This window comes from Brachyhypopomus gauderio, chromosome 7, assembly GCF_052324685.1.
Source record: "Brachyhypopomus gauderio isolate BG-103 chromosome 7, BGAUD_0.2, whole genome shotgun sequence".
NCBI lineage: Eukaryota > Metazoa > Chordata > Actinopteri > Gymnotiformes > Hypopomidae > Brachyhypopomus > Brachyhypopomus gauderio.
This window is the reverse complement of record NC_135217.1, coordinates 26,664,316-26,692,011: the sequence shown is the minus strand read 5'-3', so window position 1 is coordinate 26,692,011 and position 27,696 is coordinate 26,664,316. Positions and strand designations below refer to the sequence as shown.

The following is a 27,696-nucleotide window of genomic DNA, read 5'->3' as shown; positions in this document are numbered from 1 at the left end:
TTGTTCAGTGTGTGTTCTTGTGGTGAAGCAGCATGGGCAGATTCTAAAGATTTTATTTTTTCTTCCAATTCTAATACCTGTGTTTTTTCTGTCTTTTTCTTATGTGTGCAGTAGGATATTATTTTCCCCCGCATTACTGCCTTCCCTGCTTCCCAAAGAACACACGGAGAGGTACCTGGTAGATCGTTATATTCTAAATATGTTGCCCATTCTTTTTTGAAGTAATTAATGAAATCTTGTTCCTTAAGTAATGATGTATTTAATCTCCAGTTCCTCGTTGCTGGTGTGGTTCTTTTCTGTGTCAAAGAGAGAGAGACCGGTGCATGGTCACTGATAGTGATAGGGTGAATACAAGTGTCTGTGACATCTGTCATAATGGAATTGCTAACTAAGAAGTTGTCTAAACGAGAATGTGAGTGGTGTACTGCCGAAAAGAAAGAGTAGTCCCGGAGAGTGGGGTGTTGTGAACGCCACGCATCAGAGAGCCCAAAATCGTTCATATATTGTTTTAGGGTGTCTATAGACTGCCAGTTGCTTTGACTCACTGCTGTACTGAGCCTGTCGATATCTGGATCAAGTACCAAGTTGAAGTCTCCTCCTATTATTAGTTTGGTGTCAGAGTGATCAGAGAGTGCAGTGAAAATATTGTGGAAAAAGGAGGGGTCGTCAACATTCGGCCCATATATGTTAGCAAAACATAAACGCATATTTAGAATGGATAGGTTGAGTATTATGTATCTACCATCTGGATCAGTTATATTGTTGCTAATGGAAAAGCTTATCCTTTTATTAATTAATATGGCCACCCCCCTTTGTTTTGAGTTGTAACAGGCTGAGTACAAGTGTGGGAACTGAGGAGAGGTCAGTGTGTATGTAGGTGTTTTAGACATATGTGTTTCCTGTAGAAAGACAATATCTGCTTGTAAGTCGTTTAGCCGATTAAAAATTTTCAATCTCTTTTCCCTCGAACCAGTTCCACGTACATTCCATGTGACGAACTTCAGTGAACTAATGTTAAAACTACTTGTTTGAGTGTTGGACGGTTGCTAAAGGTGTGTGTGTTGCACTTCTGTGTAGTATGCCTGTGTTGAATGTTTCGTGTATGTGTCTGCGCTACATGCCTATGTGTCTGTGCCTGCATGAATCGGTCATGTGTGTGTATCTCCTGTGTGTTAGTGTGAGAATGTGCTATATGTCTACGTGTGTGTCTGTTTTGCCTACCTGCCTGCATGTGCGTGTGTGTGTGCATACAATACATTGCAGTCTTGAAAGTGGGTGAACAAATCGCTGGGTGAGTGTAGAAAGAGAAAAAGAGAGGGGAAGGGAAAAGGAGACGTACACTGGAAGTGCATATACAACAAAAAAAGTATAAACAACTAGGACTAATGACGGAAAACATACAGTACGGTGCTAATTAGACTGGCATTAGTTATTTAAATTAAACATGTCTTGTTGTTCTAGGCGAAAAGTAATGTGTAGTAAGGAGTTGGTGTCGGTGTTGATACATTTCACCTGTTTAGAACAGCCATGGTGTTGTGTTGGTGTCGCGGTAGAGTTGACTGGAGATCTTAACTAAAAACAGAACGTATCTCCCAACATGATGGGCTTGTTAGTTCAGATTACATAGGGGCATATTTCTGGATTCTTTGATTTTGGTGGTTTCAGTGCTCCAATAGCAGCAAGAATACCACACTCTAATATGACTGTAAGTATAGATATTTAATATGACTGTAAGTACAGATGTCTAATATGATGAAGTATAGCTATCTAATATGACTGTAAGTATATATATATCTAATATGGTGAAGTATAGATATCTAATATGACTAAGTATATATATATCTAATATGATGAAGAATAGATATCTAATATGACTGTAAGTATAATTATCTAATATGACTGTAAGTATAGTTATCTAATAGGACCGTAAGTATAGATATATAATATGACTGTAAGTCTAGCTATCTAATAGGACTGCAAGTATATTAGATATTGTGATCAGATGCAAAGCACTTTGTAAGTCACTCTGGATAAGAGCGTCTGCTAAATGCTGTAAATGTAAATGTAATATACTGTATATATCTAATATGATGAAGTATAGCTATCTAATATGACTGTAAGTATAGATATCTAATATGACTGTAATTATAGATATTTAATATGACAGTAAGTATAGCTATCTAATATGACTGAAAGTATATATACATCTAATATAATGAAGTATCTATGATGACTGTAAGTATGGATGTGTAATGTGAATAAGTATAGATATCTGACTGTAAGTGTAGTTATCTAACATGACTGTAAGTATAGCTACTTCAGCAGAAACTAGCACCTGGCAACAACACCATTTAAAATCTCATGGTTTAGAATCAGGGTAATATGGTTATGTGCTGATGTCTGAGGACCTGGTTTAATGGGAAAGTTCTAGTGACCAAAGCCAGCAGGCTGGAAGGGGGAGAGAAGATACTGATTCTGAAAACCCGTAGTTCATCTTCAGGCACTACGACAGGCTGTGCTGGAGCATCTCCTATGGTTTTGAGGTTCATTAGCAGTGTTTCCACACACACACACACACACACACACACACACACACACACACACTTACACACACTCAGAAGAATGAAATCTATTTTTATGTTTATTCTGTATCTGTATCTACAATGACTACTAATTCTACATGTTGTTTTCTTACATATGATCCTCTTTATGTTCTAGCTGTGCTAAAAATTAAACTTCACAGAATTTTTTTTCTAATGTAATGCACACATCCAGTCAAGGATACATACACAGACTAAGTAACTGAGCAGAATCTTTATTGCTTTATTTCTGGCCGGCTGACTACAGGTCGACTTCTGGCAGCCGAGCAGTTCTTCCCTGATCTGTGAGGGCAGCTCGGTGGACGTCCATGTGAGACAAAGCCAGACGGGAAACATTAAAACCCTCCTCCGACAGGCCTTCATCCACCACCAGTGAGAGCCTCCTCTTCCTCCTCCCTCTTTGTGCTGGCTCCTTCTCTCACTCCTCTACCACTCCTCTATCACTTCTGCACTCCTGTCACTCCTCAGTCACTCCTCTGTCACTCATCTTGCACTCCTCTGTCACTTCTATATCACCCCATGTCACTCCTCTATCTTCTATCACCCCTGACACTCCTGTCATTCTCGTCACTCCTCTATCAGTCCTTTATCAAAACTGATATATGACATATTTACCATAGTTATGTACAATTTAATTCTGCTTAATATTAATCAACATCTAAGTTCATATTTGATGTTTTTGTCCATTAGTGTGTGGAAGATATCTTCCTATTTTACATATGGGCCAAAAGGCAGTCCGCTTCTTGTATGGTGGTGTAAACTGCCTTCGTTAATTTAGGCTCTAGTTTATTTATGACTTGGGGGAATATGGGAGTGCTGTCAAGGCTGTCAGCTGTCAATCTGGTTTTCATTTCATTCTGGAGCTGTGCTGTGTCCTATATGAGAGTGCCATTTCAGACATGTTTGTGGCTCAGAGATTTGTATGTATTTAGTTGGTAAATGCCAATGTTTATCCAGCACTCTTATTTATCTAGCACTCTGTTTATCCAGCACTCTGTTTACCAAACACTCTGTTTATCCAGCACTCTGTTCACCAAACACTCTGTTAATCCAGCACTCTGTTTATCCAGCACTCTATTTATCCAGCACTCTATTTATCCAGCATGCAGTTTATCCAGCACTCTGCTTATCCAGCACTCTATTTATCCAGCACTCGTTTCATCAATACCAAATACGTTTACCAAATACTCTTTTTATCCAGCACTCTATTTATCCAGCACTGTTTATCCAGCACTCTGTTTACCAAACACTCTGTTTACCAAACACTCTGTTTATCCAGCACTCTGTTCACCAAACACTCTGTTAATCCAGCACTCTGTTTATCCAGCACTCTATTTATCCAGCACTCTATTTATCCAGCATGCAGTTTATCCAGCACTCTGCTTATCCAGCACTCTATTTATCCAGCACTCGTTTCATCAGGCACTCTATTTAGTCAGTCCTGACCCATTGTGCCGGAAGCAGAGCTCAGCAGCTGGTGCTGCGTTTGCTCTGACAGCACTCATGTGAGGGGCACATAACCAGGACCGCGTTAGCACAGTGCAGCGCATGGGGGCGTGGGTAGCAGTGTGCGAATGAATGCTTTGAGCTAAACTTTGCTGTACTCTACAGGGTGATTATTTCCAACCTGCAGGAGGAGATGGAGAAACAGACAGGGTACCGGTCTTCCAGAAAGCGCAGATCGGAATCATGGTACGATTATGAGGTGTACCATCCGCTGGGAGAGGTGGGTGGAGCGATGGATCTGACTGGTGCACTGACTGGTGGACATAGTTGGGCTGTATTTATCACAGGGACACCAGTGATGGCATAGTTACCTTGAAAAAGTAATCCGATTACTGATTACTGATTACTCCTTTTAAAAGTAACTTAGTTACGTTACCGATTACTTGATTTTAAAAGTAACTACGTTAGATTACAAGTTACTTTAGTAGTTACATTCAGCAGCAAAATGTATTTTTCCAATACTCACTTTATTGGAAGTGCATTTTTAACAATGTATTGAAGCAGGTTCGGTAACCGAGGCAGAAACTGCTTAATCCAAAAATCCCGAGGAGGGAAACTTTATTGATAACGCAACCCTGGCGAGCGCAGGCGCCGCCCCCCCAGTGTCACTTAAAGAGCTAAGACACCTTGAGTGGCCAAGTGTCTGTTGCTACAGTATCTCCTGACATTACGTTTGCGTAACTGCGCGGTATTATTTGTAAATTTATTTGTAAACGTAATACAAGCGAACTGTTCAGTCGGACAGCTATTTGTTGTGAAACGAAATACCATTACAATTTCAAGCATTTTAAAGTAGGCTACGTTAGTCAAAATTCCAGCACTTTTCAATCGTGAAACACAAAGCAACATTAAACTTGGTCAGGTAAATGTTCCTTCCCCTGTTTTTGAGGGATGTTTCTTTATACTACCACATATCGTTACGGGAGGACACTGCACAGAATGACTTGTAAAACGTGCTCGCGCTCTCACAGGGTCGCGCGCAGCGTGCGGAGTCGAGCGCTACGGTCAGACGCAAAAGTAGAACTGAGCCAAGAAGAAAGCAAAAATATATATATATTACTAGGGAAAATAAAAATAGTAACGCACAGTTACGTGGATAAGTAACTTTAATCTGATTACTGGACTGGAAATAGTAACGCGTTATATTACTCGTTACCGAAAAAAGTGGTAAGATTAGAGTAACGCGTTACTAAGTAACGTGTTACTGACATCACTGAGGGACACCCATGTCTTCCTTCAGTCTCACTGCTCAATGAAGAAGAAAAAAGACAGAGCAGCAGAAAGACATCTCTAAACACCCAACTGCTTCAAGCTGTGTGCATGCACACGTGTGTGTGTGTTTGAATGTGTGTGTTTAATAATAATATCTTATTTTTACATAGCTCTTTTCTAAAACCCAAAGACGCTTACAACCATCAGTACATAGTACACACAATACACAGAGAGCAGATGCTCAATAGTTATAATAGACATCAATGAGGCAACAATATCACCTGTAAACATCTACAGTGGGTAGTGGAGTAGGTCAGGCAGAAGAAAGGCCAGAGGCCAGAGAGACGAGGTGAGTTTTGAGATTAGATTTAAATATGAAAAGTGAAGAATATAGTTTGATCCCAGTTGGGAGGGAGTAGACGTGAGTGTACGAGATGGTTTGTGGGGAAGAAGAAGTGTGGACAAATAAGAAGGTGCAAGATTTTTTAGGGCCTTAAAGGTAAGTAGAAGTATCTTGAATTGGATCCGGACTTTGACGGGGAGCCAGTGAAGTTGCTGAACCAGTGTGATGAGGTCACGGGTGCGTGGTGTAAGTGAGTAGCCGAGCAGCAGAGTTTTGTAGCATCTGAAGCTGATCTGATCGCTGGCTTGTTGCCAGGTTTCGGTTATGACAAGAAGATCAATACTAGATTGTCAAGATTGTCTAGTGTAGATTCCCGGAGCACCATTGCATTGTTGTAATGAACATTGAGTAATGCAAAAACAGTACTAGGATTAGTGAAAGGGAAAGAACGCAAGTTACACCAGTTAACAGTACGACACGTCGCTTTTTGTAATGGATGAGAGGTAGTCCAAAATGAGCATATGTTAGTCCCAGGAGAGTAGTGGGCAGACCTGTTACGATGGTGTCTCGGGCCCCGATCAACATATCGATGGTGAGATAGTATGCCAAGCTTTACAGGCCGTCACAGAGGCAGATTTGAATAAACAGTAGGAGTTAGCCAAATTGGATGCAAAAATAACTAGGGAAGATAGGATCACATGACAGCAGTGACAACATGGTTAAATGCAGCATTGTTAAGTCCATAATTAACAATGCAGGGCACTCAGATAGGGGCAGCATAGAATAATACAGGAAAAAAGGAAAAGACGGCATTCAAGGAGGTAGAAGATGGAACCACAGCTGGGCTCAGTCACTGAATGATCCGGCCGGAATAACGGAGGGTGGAGGGTGAGCCAGCAGTGTTTAGTCACTCACCGCTCGCTAACTGGGTCAGCTTGGAGAGCAGGGAATCCGGGGAAAGGCGATGAGGAGCGGAAGATCCAGGGTGTAGTGGATCCAGGTGCAGCCGTGTTCAGTCACTCACTGCGCCGACATAGGAGCAGAACATTGGGCCGAGTGAGAGCGGAAAATCCAGGGTGCGGTAGCGAAGTTCAGTGTTCACTGGGCTGGCATGGAGAGACAGGAATCCAGGGTCGGGTACAATTACAATATACTGATCCGATATAACAGTGAAGTTGTCTGGAGAAGTAAAACTCAGATGGACGTGTTCAGAGTGGCAGTTTTTGTTAATATTTATAAACAGAACAGCAAGATAAACGCAAGACGTGGGGAGAAACAGTAGTCGAACAGCGGGACGCCAGTGTGCTTTCATCCGTCGGAAACAGTCGTACGGGACGTACGAAATGTTTGAATGTGAGTGTATATGAGTGTGTGTGTATTAGCATATGAGAGTGTGTGTCTTCACCGCACTCAGCTCGGAGCGGATCTGCTGAGCAAATCCCTCCAGGGCTGTTTCTCCAGCAGCCGTGTTTCTATGCATGTGCCAGCCTGATCGCAGGGCTGTCATCTGAGTGCTGTTACCCCATCATCACACGCCCCCTCCAGGGGGATACAACCCCTCATCACACTCCCCCTCCATAGGGACACGCCTTCTCATCACACTCCCCCTCCATGGGGACACACCCCCTCATCACACTCCCCCTCCATGGGGACACGCCCTCTCCATGGGAACACACCCCCTCATCACACTCCCTTTCCATACTCATGATCATCCTCTCACAGGCAGAAATCACACTCTCCCAGTTCAACTGTACGTGCTGAAGAATAAAAGCTTTTTAAAGAATGCATACTAACACATTTTGAGAACCATAATATTTAAGCATTCTTATCATGACAGCAGCTCATTTATACTGTTGAAGGTTTCAACTGACTTAAACAGCAAGCGCCTATTAGCAGCAATCTTAATACAATGAGGTAACTGCAGATCTAGAGACCAGTAGAGTGAAACATGTTAGAGCAGTGGTTCTCAAACTGTGGTACGCGTACCACTGGTGGTACGCAGAGCACCCCGCGGTGGTACGCCAGATGAACTCGGAAAATAAAAGATGCTTTGAGGTTTTTTTTTTTTTTACACAACACATTTTTTTTATTAAAACAGAATTATGACAAGTCCTGAAATTCAGAAACTAAAAGGGATTACTCGTATTATGTGCGGAGAAAATGTCGCTAAACAGTTCGACCTGGTTCATCTTTCAAACGACACGGTCACTCGCAGAATTGATGAAATGGTGGACAACGTCAGACAAACATTGACCGAGAGAATTAAAATGAGTAAATGCTTCTCACTGCAGTTAGATGAATCCATAGATGTCGCAGATTTAGCCAACTTGCTCGTTTACGTGCGATATGAGTATGAGGGCATGTCGCACGAAGACTTTTTGTGCTGTAAACCAACCACTACCAACACGAACTACAGGAGAACTACATTACAGGGTTGCCAACTTTTGACGTTCGCTTGGAGTGAGATTTTAACCTGGAGCCGGTGGCGAGTGTATTTTGTTGAGCGGGGGGTGGGGGGGGGGGGGTGCCGAACGTAAAATGGACACAGATTCAGTGTTATATTGCCGGTGGATGGCGTGTGTCTCACGCTCAATGCGTGAGAGTTGGCAACCCTGACATTATAACATATGTGTGTAATGAGCAGGGTTGCCAAATGCGTGAGACACACGCATTTGACCGTTTTCACACGCCACACATCCGATTTCTCACGTCGACAAAAAAAAAATCTAAGTTTATTTACCTCTGATCCACATCTATGATTCAATGAGTTACTAGTTCGCTCTGGCGCCAACCATCGTGATATAATACTTAATTCGTGTCCATTTTACATCCTCCCGGTAACAATTTACATTCACCCCCCCCCCCCCGTCAACAACTTAAACTTGCCAAACAGCTTTTTCTTTTTTTTTTTTTTGGGGGGGGGTAGTAGGTGGTACGTGGAGGTTTTTCGTTTGACAGTTGGTGGTACTTTGTCTAAAAAGTTTGAGAACCACTGTGTTAGAGGAACACAGAGACTAACAGAACAGTGATGATGGTCCCAGCTGTGGACCCTCTAGGACCACTGGAAGTGTGGACACTACACATCAATACAGAACACCACCTGTTCTGTTTTTGTTTACAGATTCAGAGTTGGATGTTTGAAATGAACCGGACCCACCCACATCTGGTGAATATGTTTTCTATTGGACGTTCTTACGAGGGGCGGCCCCTGTACGTGCTTCAGGTAAGGGAGAGAGGCCAGAAGCAGTGCTGACGATTTAATCGGGGCTTCATCTGGCCTCACCACTGTCCTCTCCTGTTAGTTAGGAAAAAGATCGCGGTTCTACAGGAAGGCTGTGTGGATGGACTGTGGAGCCCATGCTCGGGAGTGGATCAGCCCCGCATTCTGCCAGTGGTTTGTGAAAGAAGTATGTAGATAATATGTCTAAACTCACACGGTTCCCTTCATCGCCTCTCTTGCATCTTATCTGAGAGTCAGCAGAAGGAAACAGAGCCCACCCCTGTGAACCAGGAACACAAGAAGGGCAAAGCTCAGCTAGACCCCGCCCACACCACAAGGCCCTGCCCATACCACAAGACTGCAGCCACAACAAAAAGACCCAGCCCTCACCAAAAGACCCTATCTATCTAGATTGTGAACCTTTATCTGGGTCACGTGAGCCTTTTCCTCATGTTCGCATGTGAACACAGGCCCTGGATTCCTATCAACACGATTCCATCATGAGACGTGTGATGAATCAACTGAACTTCTACATCATGCCTGTATTCAATGTGGATGGATATCACTACAGCTGGAAATCGGTACCTGTCCGCTAGTCACCCCTCACGTACCTGCACCTACTGGTGGCCAGTTTCACTGTACAATAAGCATGTTTTATAGTAGAAATATATCATCTTCATACTGTCTGAATTCTTTACATCTTCTGAGGAATGTTCCTGTTTTTAATGCAATGTTTTTTTTTTCTTGAGGATCGGTTTTGGCGGAAAACACGATCAAAAAATGCAAAGTATCACTGCCGCGGAGTTGACACCAACCGAAATTGGAAAGTAAAGTGGTGTGGTGAGTCAATTAACACAACACATGAGTTGTTTAACGTAACATGTGAATCGTTTATTTTAGGGCTGGGCGATATGAACATTTTACCTCGATTACAGTTAATGAAAGATTTTGTTTTATTGCTGTGTATTTTGTCCTTATAGTTCACTGACAAGTGTTCAACTATTAAAGCTGGGATATATTCATATTGTTGTGATTATAAAATTTACAAAAGGTTGCTTCCGTCACTGAATGGACGGGGCGGAGTCACGGACTACATGTGCAGTAGAATATTTTTATGTACATATTAGGCAAAGCATTAATATATATTTATATTAAGTATTAGGGGTGTAACGAGATCTCGCGAGATGTAACTCAGCAAGATTTCTCGTCGCGTAAAAAATCTGTCTCGTGGGATTTGTGATCCAGCAAGCAGCCAGAATGACGTCGGAAAATACAGGTATTAATATTGAAGATGCCCCCGCCACTTTCAAATCGTTTGTTTGGCAGCATTTTGGGTACCCGGTGGAAATGATAAATGGCAAGAGAGTGGCTGATATGACACAGACCATATGCAAACATTGTATGAAAATAAAGGTCTGGTTAATGACAGACCAGAGTTACGACCAACTTTTTTTAAATTTTGCACTGTGCGTGGAGGAGCAGTGGCAGCACAGTGGAGTGTTGTGTACGATAATCTGAGGCAGCGCAGCCCATCTCAGCAACACGATCGCTCTTTCTCACGCTGTACACACAAGAACATTTTTTTTTCTTTACTGTATTTACGATTTAGCGTATCTAAATCTAGGGTCACGCTTAACGACGGTCTTTTCAGTCCCTAACCCCGTCATTAAGCGGGGACTCACTGTAATATTGTTTGCGATTGAAATAAGGAGAAATATTTAATTTTATTTATTTTATTTTAACTTTTATGAAATTTTATTTTAATTTCAATTTGTAGAGGAAGAAGTTTATTAAAAGTTCATGCTTACATCATGCATGTTAAGAATTATAATAAAACATTTCAAAATGCATGTGTAACTCAGGTAAATAAAAGTCTGTTGTCCAGTCATATAATTAGTGTTCTTAAAATTTCGTCTCATCTCGTTCTCGTGAACCCAATATCATGTCTCGTCTCATCTCATGAGCTGAGTGTATCGTCACACCCCTATTGAGTATATATAAAAACCCCTATGGAATTCACAAATAGCAGGACACAGACTACCTCACCCAGATCTGGGTTACCAGGGCCTCACCCTGAAGCCAGGCCCGGGGAGAGGCTCTTTGGCGAGTGCCTGGTGGCCAAGTCTCTACCCATGGGGAGATACACGGGTCCACTCTCCGATGGGCCCACCACCTGTGGGAGAGGTAGTACTAGGGGTCTGGTGCATTGTGGGTTGGGTGATGGCTGAAGGCAGGAGCCTTGGCGTACCCATCCTCAGTTACTGAAGCTGGCTCTTGGGACATGGAAATGAATGAATGAATGAATGTTCGATTTATATAGCGCCTTTCCAAATTCCCAAGGCACTTTACAATTTAACACAGGTACGAGTCACAGACAACCAATCACACACACACCGACGAGGAGCGGCATCCAATTGCGCACAGCGTACTCTCTACCGGAAGCCATAGCCTCCTGGAGGACTGAATGGGGTGCAGGAAGGGGAGAGAGGACAGACCCTAGTGGCAGAGCACCATCAACCACTGGGCATACAAGCAAACACACACTCACTCAGACACTAAAAAAATAACCTCTCTGGTTGGAAAGGAGCCTGACCTGGTGTGCAAGGCTGAGAGATACCAACTAGATATAGTTGGGCTCACCTCGACACACAGTTTGGGTTCTGGAACCAATCCTCTCAAGAGGGGCTGGACTGTTCTTTTCTGGAGTTGCCCATGATGAAAGGTGGAGGGCAGGAGTGGGCTTAATTACAGCTCCCCGGCTCGCTGCCTGTGTGTTGGTGTTTTTCACAGTAGACAAGAGGGTTGCTTCCCTGTACTTTCAGGGTTGGGGAACGGGCTCTGACTGTCATTTGTGCTTATGTGCCAATTAGTAGTGCGGAGGCCTTCTTGGAGTTCTTGAAGTTGCCCATTTGGGGATTCCATTGTTCTGCTGGGGGACTTTAATGCTCATGTGGGCAACAACAGTAGGACCTGGAAGGGCATGATTGGGAGGAATGGCTTCTCCGATCTGAACCCGAGTGGTGTTCTGTTATTGGACTTCTGTGGTCATCACAGTCTGTCCATAATGGACACCATGTTTGAGCACAGAGGTGTCCTTAAGTGCACATGGCACCAAGACACCTTAGGTCGCATTTCGATGATCGACTTTGTAGTTGTGTTGTTGGACTTGTGTCTTGGACACTTGGGTAACGAGAGGAGCTGAGCTGTCAACCAATCACCACCTGGTGGTGAGTTGGATCAGATGGCAGGCAAGGATGCCGGACAAACCTGGGAGACCCAAACGTATCGTGAGTGTTTGTTGGGGACATCTGGCAGAGGAACCTGTCAGAAAGATCCACAGAGGAAGCAGAACTGGAGGGTGTTTTGCCCATCACTCGGGCTGAGGTAACCAGGGTAGTGAAACTCCTTGGCGGCAAGACTTCGGGGGTGGATGAGATCCACCCTGAGTTCCTTAAAGCTTTGGATGTTGTGGGACTGTCCTGGCTGACAAGTCTTTGCAACATCACATGTACATCGGGTGCAGTGCCACTGGACTGGAAAGGGGTGGTGGTTCCCCTTTGTAAGAAAGAATTATCGGGGTATCACACTCCTCTGCCTCCCCGGTAAGGTCTATGCAGGGGAACAGGAGAAGAAAATCCGGTCGATAGTCAAATCATGGTTACAAGAGGAGCAATGTGGGTTTCGTCCTGGTCATGGAACACTGGACCAGCTTTTCCCACTTGTGTGGGTCCTAGAGGGTGCATGGGAGTTCGGTCAATCAGTCCACATGTGTTTTGTGGATTCGGAGAAGGCATTTGACCGTGTTCCTCTGGGATTCCCCTGGGGGGTGTTCCAGGAGTATAGGGTACTGGGCCCACTGCTACTGGCTATCCAGTCCCTGTAGAAACAGAGCAGGAGCTTGGTTTGCATGGCCGGCAGTAAGTCAGACGGGTTCCCGGTTTAAGTTGGACTCCATCAGGGCTGCCCTTTGTCACTGATTCTGATCATAACTTTTATGGACAGAATTTCTCGGTCAAGCAAAGTGGCAGAGAGGTTCAGTTTGATGGTCTCAGGATTTCGCGTCTCCTTTTTGCGGATGATATAATCCTGTTGGCATCATCGGGCCAGGACCTACGGCTCTCTCTGGATCAGTTTGCAGCCGAGTGCGAGACAGCTGTGATGACAATCACCACCTCTAAAACTGAGACCATGGTGCATGGTGCAGGGTGGAGTGCACTCTCTGGGTCGGGAGTGAGTCCTTACCTGTCGAGGAGTTCAAGTATCTCCGGTTCTTGTTCATGAGTGAGGGAAAGATGGAATGAGCGATTGCAGTGTTGCGGACATTGTACTGGACGGTTGTGGTGAAGAGAGAGCTGAGCCAAAAGGCAAAACTCTCAATTTACTGGTCAATCTACGTTCTGACTCTTACCTATGGTCACAAGCTGTGGCTAGTGACCGAAAGAATGAGATTATGAATACAAGCAGCTCAAATGAGTTTTCTCATCGAGTTTTCCGAATCGAAACTAGCTAGCGGCGGTACACTAACGACAGCTAGCATCGCCACAGCGGGCGGAAATTATCATACAGTTAAGCCCGCCCACTAAGAGGGAAGATATGATTGGTCAATTTTACTGTCATTTGAAACTGGTATTGCGCTGAATTATAACTGCCAGGCCCTCTGTAAACGAACAGTGGGCATCACAGTCCTGATAGAGGGAGACACAGGCTCACAGGCTTCCACTTAACCCCTCACCTTCCAACACTGATTGAATAGACACGGTTGAATAATTTATTTGCTTATATATTTTGTAATTGTTTAGACGTCGATTGTAAAACTGTAAGTAGATCAAATAAAATTGGATAATTATATATATAATGTTTTAAGAATATTTTAGGCCCTCTGAGAGGGCGTAGAGGGCCCTGACGGTTCCCCACTGCTTAGAAATAAGGTGCGGAGTACGGTCATCCAGGAGAGACTCGGAGTAGAGGAGCCAGTTGAGGTGGTTCAGGCATCTGATCAGGATGCTACCTGGACACCTCCCTGGTGAAGTGCTCCGGGCATGTCCAACTGAGAGGAAACCTCAGGGAAGACCCAGGACATGCTGGCTTACCTAGGAAAGCCTCGGTATCCCCCAAGAAGAGCTAGGAAGAGGTGGATGGGGAGAGGGAAACCTGGGTCTCTTTGCTTAGGCTACTACCCCCACGACCCGGACCGGATAAGCAGAGGACAATGGATGGATAAATTAAGTATATTAAGTATATATGTTATAATTATTAATAATTATATATGTAATTAATTATGATATAATTAATAGCCAAAAACCGAAATAACCAACATAGGTAAAATTATGCTGGTTAGACATTCTGATTGCCGGTTTCGATGTATTTTTGATAAATCGCCCAGCCTTAGTTTAACGAGACATGTGAGTGATTTAATGCAATATATGAGTCGTTTAATGCAACATGTGAGTCATTTAACATGTGAGTTTTTTAATGCAATACATGAGTCATTTAATGCAACATGTGAGCAGTGAGTAGCTGTTGTGCCTTCTAAACCAGAAAGAGCTGATTGAGGAAAGTGTCCTGATAGGAATATTAAATGCACTACACTGCCAATAGTAATACACACAGAGATTACAACATGCGTAAATACCATTAAATATAAACCTTAGTAGTGTGTGTGTGTGTGTGGGTGTGGTGTTACTGTCTTCCCTTTGCTGCTTGGAGATTAATCTCTCTGGTGCTGTATCTGTATAATTAGTATAAACTGAGAATTAATGGATTATGTAATGATGATGATGATGATGGTGGTGATGATATTCTGCTAAGTCAGTGATGATTAGAAGAGTGATTACAGAGGTTCTTTAGAGAGCAGATCAGCTTCTGCTCACTCTCGTGGGATCTTCAGTGGTCAAAGCAAAGACCTGTCCGCCCCAGCATCACAGGGAGTACCAGCATCACGTTGTCCCAGCATCACATGTTGTCCCAGCATGACAGCCAGTGCTCGGTGACAGGATGTGCTTTGTATCAAACACACAAAGTGAAAGACACAGGCCAGTTTTGCCCAGCACATTTAATAGTGCCTGAGCAGACTACACACTCTCTGTAATAGCACTGTCTCCTGCCTGCACTGGCTAATCACACAGGTGAATTAAATTCACACAAATTTCACACGCTGAGGTTGGAACCTTATGTGAAATAGCTCTGTGAGTGTATCAATTATCTCAGTGGAGCAAAGCACAATTACTGGCTTCTGTTATTGGTGCTTTATAGCACAAAGCTGCCCCGTCTCAAAACACTGACTCTCTAATGATGCTATAATAATGAATAATGAGAATCTATATTTATTTCCTTGCCTCAATTTGTTGTAATTAATACATCACATTCACATTTCTTTCCATTATGGACTTGCATGTTCAAATGCCCTTTAATGCAGGAACTCTTGCATGAATGTGTTCTTGTTTCAGTGAACTAATATTCCTCCAAAACTGTGTTTGACAGTTTGAACTGGAGTTCTGTTTCTTCTCATTTCTATGAAGGACACAGATCAATTGGGAGTGTCCAGGGCAGCCATTGCAAATAGAACTACAAAAAAAAACTACAAAAGCACCTCCATGAGTCAGCAAAAACCGCAACAACGCAGCATTAACGTTTGTCTGTGAATGCCAGGACAGGAAGACAGTGGATCGAGTGTCCCTCTGATGCCCTGCTCTCTGTGTACTCTTCCAGATGAAGGGGCCTCCACGCACCCCTGTGATGAAACCTACTGTGGCCCCTTCCCTGAGTCTGAGCCCGAGGTCAAATCCACCGCCAGGTTCCTACGCCAGAACAGGAAACACATCCGGGCGTACATCTCCATCCACGCCTACGCCCAGATGCTGCTGTATCCGTACTCCTACAAGTATGCCTCCATCCCCAACTTTAACTGCGTGGTGAGTGTGTGTGGCCCAGACGTGCTGGAAGGGCTGAATTCACACATCTGTCCATGATGGGATACATTAGTCCCACTAGGATTTACAAGCACTCAAGGAACACAGTTAAGGACACATTTTCCCACCAGCCTAACCACTACCACAAAAGCCTTCCAATATTTACAATAGACCATTTTTCTCCAAAAAAAAGTAGTCTTACATTCTGTGCACAATAAAAGTCTATGAAAGGTCCTTTTGTATGTGATTTTCAACTGTTGTAATGTCCTACACTCCAAGCTAAAAGAATCCACGAAGGCAATGATAAAACAATAACATTCTTTTACAATGGTAACAGTCACAGTGATAAGTCACAATGATAACAGTAATAATTAACAGTCACAATGATAACAGTAACAATTAACAGTCACCATGATAACAGTCACAATGATAACAGTAACAATTAACAGTCACAATGATAACAGGCACAGTGATAACAGTCACAGTAATAAGTCACAATGATAACAGTAACAATTAACAGTCACAATGATGACAATCACAATGATAACAATCACAGTGATAACAGTCACAATGATAACAATCACAGTGATAACAGCCACATGATATGATAAGTGAGACCTCTGGACCTTGGTTTTCTACAGGAAACAGCAGCTCAGAATGCCGTGACTGCACTTTACTCTGCATACGGCGTGAGATACAGATATGGCCCTGCCTCCACCACTCTGTGTGAGTCTCACGTGACATCAGTGATCCCAACTCACGTGTCATCTCAGAGGCAACTTAATTCCACCTTGACTCAAACCATCGTAACATTCAAACACGGTGACACATAACCGCGTGTGCTGCTGTGTGTGGTTTTTGCTTGCAGACGTGAGTTCTGGTAGTTCCATCGACTGGGCCTACAGACATGGCATCCCATACGCCTTTGCGTTCGAGCTGCGCGACACTGGATATTATGGCTTCCTCCTGCCGGAGGCTCTGATCAAGCCCACGTGCACGGAGACCGTGAGGGCAGTGAAGGCCATCGCAGCTGGCCTGCTGAAGACATGCACCGGCCGAACCACAAGGAGCTCACACACCCTCCCTCTGCTCCCCGTCCGCTCGTACCAGCCCTGAGGTCCTGCCAAACGCTTCGAAATTCTGTTTGGGTACTGTGTCAGAGCTGATATCTCAGAAATGGACATCATGTGAGTTTACACAAATGACACGGTGAACTAAGCAGGGTGACTTAGGTGTTCAATGCTAAGCCATAGCAAAATAGAAAGATACAGTTGTGATCAAATTTATTCAACCCCCACTGAAATAAAGTGTTTTGGCCAGTTTGACATTGATTTTGATCATTTCAGTCATCTTATTTACAATTATATCAAAGAGGCACTTATAAATTAGACAAACATAACATAATATTTATGATGGAATAACCACAAATGTCTTTACTGTGCTCACATCATTATCAGTTTTATTCAACCCCCTAGTGACATTATTTTTTAGTACTTAGTACAACATCCTTTTCCAGTTATGACAGCTTTCAAGCGTGAAGCATAGCTTGACACAAGTGTCTTGCAGCGACCTATGGGTATCTTAGCCCATTCTTCATGGGCAAAAGCCTCCAGTTCAGTCACATTCTTAGGCTTGCGCACTGCAACTGCCTTCTTTAGGTCCCACCAGAGGTTCTCAATTGGATTTAAGTCTGGTGATTGCGATGGCCACTCTAGAATGTTCCAGCCTTTCATGTTCAACCATGCTCTAGTGGACTTGGATGTGTGCTTCGGATCATTGTCCTGTTGGAAGGTCCAACGTCTCCCAAGCCGCAGGTTTGTGACTGACTCCATCACATTTTCCTCCAAGATCTCCTGGTACTGAAGGGAATTCATGGTACCCTGCACACGTTGAAGCTTTCCTGTACCATTAGAAGCAAAACAGCCCCAAAGCATAATTGACCCCCTGCCATGCTTCACAGTAGGCAAGGTGTTCTTTTGTTCATAAGCCTGGTTCTTCCTTCTCCAAACATAGCGCTGGTCCATTGTCCCAAACAGTTCTAATTTAGTTTCATCTGACCACAGTACACTGTCCCAAAACCTTTGTGGCTTGTCCACATGACTTTTGGCATACTGCAGTCGACTTTTCTTGTTCTTTGGAGTCAGCAAGGGGGTGCGTCTGGGCGTTCTGGCATGGAGGTCTTCGTTATGCAGTGCGCGCCTTATTGTCTGAGCTGAAACTTCAGTGCCCACATCTGACAGGTCTTTTTTCAGTTCCTTAGCAGTCACGCGGGGATTTTTCTCCACATTACGCTTCAGGTAGCGCACAGCAGTCGCGGTCAGGATCTTCTTTCTGCCACGACCAGGTAACGTTTCCACTGTGCCCTTTAACTTGAACTTGCGAATGATACTTCCGATAGTGTCTCTTGGAATATTTAACAACTTCGCAATCTTTTTATATCCATTGCCATTCTTGTGAAGAGCAATAACCTCTTCTCTTGTCTTCTGGGACCATTCTCTTGCCTTCACCATGCTTGGAAACACACCAGTAGATGTCTAGAAGGAGCTGAGTATCACAGTCCTTTTAAATCTGCCTAATTGGTGCTTATCATGCTTGATTGCTGCTCGTTGACATCCACAGATGTTTTCAATACCTGATGGAAAACACTGGAATGAACCTCTGTTCTTAAGAGTGGTAGTCGTAAAGGGGTTGAATAATTGTGTCAATGAAGAAATCACAAAAAGGCCATTTAATACTTTATGACAAAAAAAATTGATGCTATCTTAGTTGCATTTAGTTCTTTAACAAGTCCTTGTAAGATTTCATTATGAACACAATTACAAATGTGCACTGAATTCCATAAAACCCTTCGCAGCATTGGGGGTTGAATAAATTTGATCACAACTGTATAGGAGCAGGAGTTCTGTATTTCAGATGTCTGTCGTTGAAGCATGTCTTTATTCATATCCATGTGGCGGTGGTTCAGTGCACCTTCACAAAGGGAAAACACTGTGTGGTGCACTGTATACACACACACACATCTATATGTATATATCCAAACGTATATATCTAATTGTATATATCTACATGTATACATCTATATGTATATATGTATAAGCACTTTTACCAAAAAAACAGGAATTCCAAGCTCTTGTGGTTCAGACATATGTTGATACTTTAGAGATGAAAACAGACCATCTAAACTTCTTCTGAAATACCTCTACTGTCCTCAGGCTGTACTAAAGGATGAACACAGGACAAAGTGTGTAAATAATGTAAACTTTTATGTTGTAGTAAATATATTTTTTGTCTGACATTATTGATGGTCACTTAATAGCATTTGTTATGTAGCAGAAAAGTAAGACTACCTGTGTATCAAGTTATACAGGAGATTGAACATCCTAAACACTTACAGTAGGCCTCAGACACAAACCTACAAACAAATCTCTTATAAACAAATCTCCTGCAAACAACCCTCCTACAAATAAATCTCCTACAAACAAATTCCCTACAAACATACCTCCTACAAACAAACCTCTTACAAACAAACCACAAACATCCTACAAACAAATCTCCTACAAACAATGCTCCGACAAGCCATTTGTAGCATTTGCTCATTTGTTTCTGGTTAGGCTCAAATAAAATTTCAGAGTTATAGGGAATATTCACAATCTATTGTTCAAGTCACATACATCTGCACTAGGGGTGTCACGATTCTCTAAATCCTCGATTCGATTGTATTTCCGATTTTAGGGTCACGATTCGATTCGATTCTTGATTTACAGCAGAGAGGCCTATGCCAGTTTTAGGTTAGTCTATGGCAGGGGTCGGCAACCTATGGCACGCGTGCCACCATTGGCACGCCAAGGCATAATCACTGGCACGCGCCACGCTGGATCAACATCAACAGAAAGCACGATCCTCCAATCGAAATCATTCCTCAACGCTCTGCACTCAACACCCGCCACAGACCAATGTTTAAATTTGTTTAAATAACCGTAACGACCGCACGGATTATACTTTCGCGAGTGACTGTAGCGCGCGACTCCGCACACCTCGCGCGAACCTGAAAATGCTTGAAAGAGTAACTACTTCGTTTCACAACAAATGTGAAAATATCTGTCTGACTGAACAGTTCTCCTGTATTACGTTAACAAATACGAGCCTCTTGTAATTCCAGCATGAGAGAATGTGAAGACGTTAAGATTGGGCGTTTGGAAAATAAACAACCATTAAATAATGTGATGAAAAAGCGAATTATTTCGAATCATTACGAGTATATGTATAAATATTTAACTTAATTAGGTGCATTAATTCCACTTTCTAAAGGTGTATGAGCTCAGAAAACATGACTTGATTCATTGTACTGAAGCGCGGCACGCACAAAGTTACAAAATTCGAGAGGTGCACGACCTTGCAAATCGCCAGCGTGCATGGGTGGAGCTACCGTGATTACGTCGTTTTTGGCACACGGACCCTCGCGACGTGTCTAGTTTAAACCAGGCTTTACTTTGCGTAGTGTGGGTGCTTGCGTAGCTTAGAGGGAGGGATCGTCGATCCTCTTTGACTTCGAGGCTCGAGATCGTGACATAATTTCGATCTATTTCGATTTAATATCGAAATGGTGACACCCCTAATCTGCACCCACAAAAAATGTAGGTATTGTAGGAACCTATTGTAGGTATATTTGATATGTCTGTTTCATTAGCTCAAAGAAAGTTTAACTTGATGCATAATCGTACTGCGGTGATGCTAATATTCATCTACATATTCAGTCCTCCCATACCTAAATAGTGCCTGTAGCCATTCATTTGACCAGCTTTCATCATAATCTTTGGATGATCTGATGCATTATATATTGCCTGGTGAACTTATACAATGCCAAATTAACATTCACTCAAAATTAATGTCCATCATTAAAAGGTTCATGATGTTGGTTTTGATAATGTGTGGAGGGGAATTTTCTCCCAGTACAACATGCTAATTACACTGCCGATCGTGACTCGTCTTCACTCATCTTCCTCTTGACCTTCCACAACTTACAATGCCGGAAACTGTGTTTAAGCTTACAAGGTTACTTAAGCTTGCTTAGTGTTTTGGGCTGTTAAATAAGCTAATACACAATTTGTATCAATACGTGCTGTTCTAAGAACAGAGCTAGTCACAAAAATTTAACAAACGAATCAGCATACCACAACTGATTTAACGACAAAAGAACGAACAGTTTAAGATAACAATACAAACGTTCTTGCATGAAGCCCAGTGAAAGACAAAAATCACAATTGTTATTTTTGTTCTAATGTTTTTAAACATTTGGATATCAAGCAACACTGAGGTTTGCTGTCATATAGTTTTATATAACTGTACAACTATGTATCATTTTTATGCTACTTTATTTATATAAAGATAATGATATTCGTATGATTTTGTATGCTGGATGCCTGCTTTGTACTTTTTAATGTTTGTAAAAGCATTAACTGTTTAGTATGTTAATTTAGCAATTATATGTTTATACAAGTTATAGATGGCTAAATGTGGAAATAGCATACAATATGTAGTGTTGTTAATCAGAACTCTGGCAGAGGTGAGCCTCCTTTTCTGGTTGGTGCAGTGAGTCTGAATGCAGGACAGTACACCCTGACAGAGTCTGATCACTCTGAATGCAGGACAGTACACCCTGACAGAGTCTGATCACTCTGAATGCAGGACAGTACACCCTGACAGAGTCTGATCACTCTGACTGCAGCTCACCTTTCAGGTTCAGTCACATAGGCCGGTTATAGACATTCCAAAATAAAAGACTCTCATTTGAAAGGCTGATCTGTTTTTAATAATTTATCTCTCAAGCAAAGGGCTGTTGGGTCTTTGTGATTCAACAGAGTGTCCCCCAGTCATATGACAACAGCAGTTTCACTATGTGCACCAAAACCAGCTTGGAATAATCAATATCTATTCCCAAATGGAAATTTATTAACAACTGTCTTTAAGTATGCATTAAAATAAACACTTGACATAAAACAGGATATCTAATCTTAAATCATTTCTGTATCTGAGTCATCCTTTTCCTATTATGGATACATTTCTTCATATTAGTGAGATTTTTCCAGAGGTAGTGGATGAAAATATGTGTAATTTAGGCCAAACACTGTGTTATCTGACACATGTATTGCCTCTTTGCTGTCATTAATGCCAATGCACACGTTTATTAAACCAAATCAATATTGTACTCAAATAGCATACAGGTAGACACCCCCCTCCCATCAGCCCTCCCTCCTCTCACTCTCTTTCTCTCTCTCTCCTCCCTCCCTCCCTCTTTCTGTTTGATTCAGCCTGCCTCTCCCCTCTCTCCTTCCCTCTCTCTCTCCCTCCCTCCCTCTCCCTGTTTGACTCACCCTGCCTCATTGCGGCCGTTTCGACGTGCGTGACGTCGTTTCCTCCCAACATGGCGCAGAAGGGTTGCTAATGGAAAACTGAAGGATTCACCCCACCTTCTGCTTTATTTATGTTTGTATTCTCGGGCTACGACCGCTGCCAGTTTAAAAAGGGAATTGATCGGTTTGAGGCAAAATTCCACCTTTGGGACAGGTAGCTCCTCGCCCCGTTGCAGCGCGACATGCATGAAGGCAAAAAGACGAAAAACATGTTTTTAACCCGAGCTTTGGAGAAGATCTTAGCCGACAAGGAGGTGAAGAAGGCTCACCATTCGCAGCTGCGCAAAGCCTGTGAGGTGGCGTTAGGTGAGTCCCGATGTGTTGTTGCAGTTTGGGGCTGACCACGCCATGCACACACACCAGTCTAATCTCACCCGTGAGGGCAGCTCTGGTGGAGCTAGCCTCGGCTTGCATTGCGGAAGTACATTTTCACATTGATCGAATACTTCGCAGGAGCCCGAATAACAAAACTAGAATTGACCCCAGAAACGAGATGAAAAGATTGAAAGATTGAGTGTTTCTCGGTTTAGTGACCATTTATTTTGCTCCACGGATCAGAAACAGGCCGAGGAACCACCGGCCGGGCTGCTCTGCCTCTTTGACAGGACCTTGTTAGCTAGCCACCCTTGTTATTATGTAGGCTGTGCAGGCAACAGATCACTAGTGTTTTTACACCAGATGTTTTATACATTCGAAATTAATTTAAGACTATGATTATCGTATAGGGATGTGTCGTGAAGATATACACGGTTCTGTGATCAAATAAATCCGTCAAATGTTTTTACTTGAAAATTAGCTCGCGACAACTGATTACCTACAATGAACGAATATGAATTTAGAGGGTATCGGGTTGGCATGTAGTAATAATGTGCCTGTAATGTGAACACGAGCAGGCGAGTTTGATCCGGGCGACCTGACTGCACTGACCCACTAACAGGCGATGACTTGCTCGATCACAAGTCCTGCTCGCCAGTCTGCTGCACTGCCCGGCCGATGGGGGGGTGTGGGAGATGAGCTGCTTACTATCGAGGGTTTGATCAAGCCCAAATCCGGAAGAACGTGATTGTGGAGTCGTGAAACTTCGTGGATTCTCGGCGAGACTTCTGCCGACGTGTCCACCTGTGAAGACCGACGTGTCCACCTGTGAAGAGCGGCGCGTCCACCTGTGACACTCGGCCTCGGTCCGCAGTCCTGTGGTGTGCGCCGGTGTTCCCGTCAGCTGGGTTTTGTTGAGATGGTTTTCCGGTCACAACTTGAAAATGTTGTATTTTAATCACTGACAACTCAAAAATAGTCAGCAACGGTATTCCCATGTGGTTTTAGGCCGTCAGTATCAACATGTGTGCTGTTTATGTGATACCTGTCTATGAAAACCACATTTCCCCCTTAAAACAAAAAAAATTGGTTAATTGTATTTGCAGTATTGTGTTGTAGCAGAATATGAGCTATCTGAGTTAAGCCAGCACTAAAATTAACCAGATCTGTTTCTCCCAGATTCATCCAGAGAGTTGTGTTGACGTTGGTTTGCATAGCTGTCTCTGACAGAGGGAGGTTACTGAGCGTATACTCTGCGTTCCGGCCTTGGACTAAGCACAAAGCCTCCACATCAGTGCTCAGACTGACACCGGGTATTTCAGCTCTGTAGAAAAACCGTGACGCCACCGAACTCGTTTTCACTCCTCAAGTGACTCCAGGATGCCGTGCATCTTGCATCATGGCTTCTGCTCGTTTCTGAAAGATTTGCCACCACTAACGTCTGTTCATCAAAAGACTAATGAACTTCTCTCTGAACTTTAACTCGTCTCTGGTTTTTCATTGCATTTTCACTGCAGAACTTTTGGTCTGGCTTACTCATAGAAGCTTATGTTCCCAGTGAAACAAAAGTGAAGACCTACCTCTGTTAAATGAAACGTCTCCTGCTGTTGCCTTTATTACCAAGTTGTAAATCTGCAAGATCAAAATAAAAGACCATACTTTACAGAAAGAATATATTTTGATCACGCTAAGTAGGCTGGGGGCTTTGTAGTAGTTCCATTTAATTTCTTAACTGACTGATATTTTCAGTATGACAGTTCAGGTGTTTGTCATGGGGGTGGTCTGTTTTTCATGCTGTGGAGAAGTGTACACAGTGCTCTGAATGTTTGCATAAAGCAATGACCCTGTGCTCAAAATAAGCCCAGAGGCTGCATAGAGTGTCTGGCAGGAGTGTCTGAGGCCCCTGTCTCACACTTACATGCCCAACTGAGCTCCATCAGAGGAGGCACTCTCTGTACACCACAGTGCCCTGCATTTTGGTTTCCCGTCAGCATGTGACCAGGCCTGTTCCTGGCTTGGCTAAATATTAGGACTCTTAGTAGAGTCAGTAATAAGGCTTTATTGTTTAGGTAAGTGATAAGTGAGATGAGTTTCTGAAGAATGTAGTTTCTAACCGTGTACGAAAGACAGGGAAAGTCCTTTTAGATTAAAATACTTTTGGTCAGTGAGCTTTGTGATTGATACAGTACAGCCTGCTTCCTTCTCTGGAATGTTTTTGAAAGTCGGTGCACAGCAACGTTTAATTGCTGCATTTGAAGAGCAGTTCTCTGAAGGCCCAGGAGAGGCCTTTTCCCCCATAGCCTCCTCCAGTTTAGATTAGTATTTTGATGAAGCACTTAAATTAATCTGTCTGAAAGAATCACAGAGAAAAATTTTAATTATATGACAGATTATGGTATTGTAGCAACCTATAAATGAGAGACAGCGTGAAACCCGAATGCTGAGCTGCAGAGAGGAAGACACAGAGATGAAGCCTGGACGTTACGACTGTTAGCGCCGCAGACTGCGTTAGCGCCGCAGACTGTGTTAGCGCCGCAGACTGTGTTAGCGCCGCAGACTGTGTTAGCGCCGCAGACTGTGTTAGCGCCGCAGACTGTGTTAGCGCCGCAGACTGTGTTAGCGCCGCAGACTGTGTTAGCGCCGCATACTGTGTTAGCGCCGCAGACTGCGTTAGCGCCGCAGACTGTGTTAGCGCCACAGACTGCTTTAGCGCCACAGACTGCGTTAGCGCCACAGACTGCGTTAGCGCCACAGACTGCGTTGTCCCCGTAGACTGTGTAAACCCATAGACTCACTGTGATACTCTGATTTATTTTCCTTTTTTAAACCTTGGCTCATAACCATGAAGATAAATGAAGCTGCTTAAACATGTTGACTTTTACAGTAGCGAGGACCTTGTTGGGCTCTCTGGCTGTTTACTAGGAAGTGAAAATGTCCCAAGTGTGTGTTCATCAGTGTGTGTTCATCAGTGTGTGTTTATCAGTGTGTGTTCACAGCATCAGTGACTACAACACACAGCTGTCTTATGGCAGATATTAGTCTGATAGTTCTGTGCTGTTGTTCACATATATAGTCTCAGCCATTATGCAGTGATGTTAAACTTTGATCGTTTTGGTAGATTTGAGGGAAATACATTTGTTGTTGACACGATGGAGAACAAGGAGTGGCTACAAAAATTCTGCCCCTTTGTTCCTGTGTTGATTTTATTTGCCTAATACAGATGGCCAGGACGCCACGGTCACCTGTCTAGGTGATGCATTTACTCTGATTTCATTTTCAGTCATCAGATGAGAGAGTAGTAGAGGCAATCCCGAGACATATAGTTTCTCCTGTTCCTGAGACGTAAAGAGTTTCTCCTGTTCCTGAGACGTAAAGAGTTTCTCCTGTTCCTGAGACGTAAAGAGTTTCTCCTGTTCCTGAGACGTAAAGAGTTTCTCCTGTTCCTGAGACGTAAAGAGTTTCTCCTGTTCCTGAGACGTAAAGAGTTTCTCCTGTTCCTGAGACGTAAAGAGTTTCTCCTGTTCCTGAGACGTAAAGAGTTTCTCCTGTGTCTGAGACGTAAAGAGTTTCTTCTGTTCTTTAAGCACAATGAGGACAAATAAAGCTGGAAAAACCAGTTTTTTTCATTCATTTTCAGTTTGTCTGGTCATTATTTTTGAGACAGGAGTCTCAAACCTAGGGTTAACTCCTGTGGCTTCTCTCTCCTTGGTACTACCTATAGATTTACAGGAAGCTGGAGGCTAGTTGTCAGACAGGTTGGATCGGCTGGCGTGGAATGAATAAAGGCAGGCTGCAGACGGCTTTACATTTTGTTCTTAAGAGACAAAAGACGTGAAGACAGACCTGTGGTATTCAGGGCCTGTCGGACTTAAATGGAAGAAAATACAGCAAGCAGAGGGGAAACGACAAACAAGTACAGAGGCTCTAGCAGTTACCCCACCCCCTCACTGCCCTTCTGGAAGCCCCTCCCCCTCACTGCCCTTCTGGAAGCCCCTCCCCCTCACTGCCCTTCTACAAGCCCCACCCCCTCACTGCCCCTCTGCAACCCCCTGCCCTGCCCTCTCACTGCCCCTCTGCTAGCCCTGCCACTCATTCTGGGTTACAGGACAGGGTTTCTCAGTCCTGTTTCTAGAGTAACCCTGGCCTGCACATTTTAAGGTTCTCACTATTTTAACCCTCCTGAGTCATCAGCTAACACAAGCCCTTTATTGGGGTTAAAGTGGGTGTGTTATATCAGCAGAAAATGTGTAGGTACATGAAGGTCAATCCCACTGCGGGACACAGCCATGCCAGAACTCTGCAAAACTCATATTGTACATTATTAAAGTCATTTTGGCTTTCGTGTATTTTATTATTATTGGCCTTTCAAGTCATATTGAAACAAAAGCAGTACATAGTTTGACAAATGTGTGTTCACGACTGAATCACTGATTCAGAATCACTCATTCTGTTTGAAGATTTAATTCAATTCCGTTTGCTAAAGGAGGACTTGTGGGGTGCTGGATCTCAGCCTGGAGCTGTTGACTTAAATCTCCTCAGCTGTTAAATCTCTAGTAGTTGTGATGACTGAAAAAAAACACAAACGCAAAGCATTGTGTTTTAAATCGGATCTGAGAATAAGCACGGGACCTTATTTATTATTTAGAGATGATCAACTAGTTCCTCTTTCATTCCGTCACCCCAGGTCTTTCCATTTCTTATTCATCACAAAGTTTCTGAGCACTGACAGCAGGGAAACGCACCTCACATAGCTGTAAATCACATCAGCGTGGATGCACAGCACGTCTGCCTGATGTTATGAGACGGGAATTTTCTCCCGTGTAAATATATGGCTTTAAGGAACCGTCATGTTACGGATGAACGGCGGCCTCTTGGCTGCGTTTCCTGTTTGCACCCTGGAATCTTTCACTTCATCCATGTTTTCTGTGGTTTCACTAGTAAACTTTAGCTGAGGAGAAATTTTAAGAAGATTTAAGAAGCCTTGGAAACTAAACCAATTTGTAGATTTTGAGGGGGCATGAAAACTGGTGTGTGGACAGATGTGGGGACTGGTGCATAGACAGGTGTGGGCACAAGTTCATTGTTGACGCTGCACAGCCATTGTCGGCACAGGTATTCAGTGCTGGTGTACCAAGGGAGCGTGTACAAAGGGCACGTGTACCAAGAACCGTTAAAGTGCCTG

General features: G+C 43.4%; 2 protein-coding genes across 5 annotated transcripts in view; both read left to right on the top strand.

Moving 5' to 3' along the window:
• The window catches only part of cpa6 (carboxypeptidase A6), a 33,525-nt gene extending 16,503 nt beyond the window's left edge, over positions 1 to 17,022 (top strand). Inside the window, exons 3-11 of the mRNA XM_077012885.1 lie at positions 2,848 to 2,972; positions 4,212 to 4,326; positions 8,783 to 8,884; positions 8,964 to 9,068; positions 9,352 to 9,462; positions 9,631 to 9,721; positions 15,590 to 15,792; positions 16,431 to 16,515; positions 16,658 to 17,022. Coding sequence (XP_076869000.1) covers positions 2,848 to 2,972; positions 4,212 to 4,326; positions 8,783 to 8,884; positions 8,964 to 9,068; positions 9,352 to 9,462; positions 9,631 to 9,721; positions 15,590 to 15,792; positions 16,431 to 16,515; positions 16,658 to 16,905 — 1,185 coding nt within the window. The 3' untranslated portion in view covers positions 16,906 to 17,022. The remainder of the gene's footprint in view (positions 1 to 2,847; positions 2,973 to 4,211; positions 4,327 to 8,782; positions 8,885 to 8,963; positions 9,069 to 9,351; positions 9,463 to 9,630; positions 9,722 to 15,589; positions 15,793 to 16,430; positions 16,516 to 16,657) is intronic.
• Positions 17,023 to 22,105: 5,083 nt separating this feature from the next.
• The window catches only part of arfgef1 (ADP-ribosylation factor guanine nucleotide-exchange factor 1 (brefeldin A-inhibited)), a 39,915-nt gene continuing 34,324 nt past the window's right edge, over positions 22,106 to 27,696 (top strand). For 2 of the 4 annotated variants that reach the window (XM_077012883.1, XM_077012882.1), the window contains exon 1: positions 22,107 to 22,505. In XM_077012883.1, coding sequence (XP_076868998.1) covers positions 22,382 to 22,505 — 124 coding nt within the window. In that variant the 5' untranslated portion in view covers positions 22,107 to 22,381. Of the gene's footprint in view, positions 22,506 to 27,696 lie in introns of all 4 variants that reach the window. The other 2 variants (XM_077012880.1, XM_077012884.1) reach the window with 2 other exon arrangements.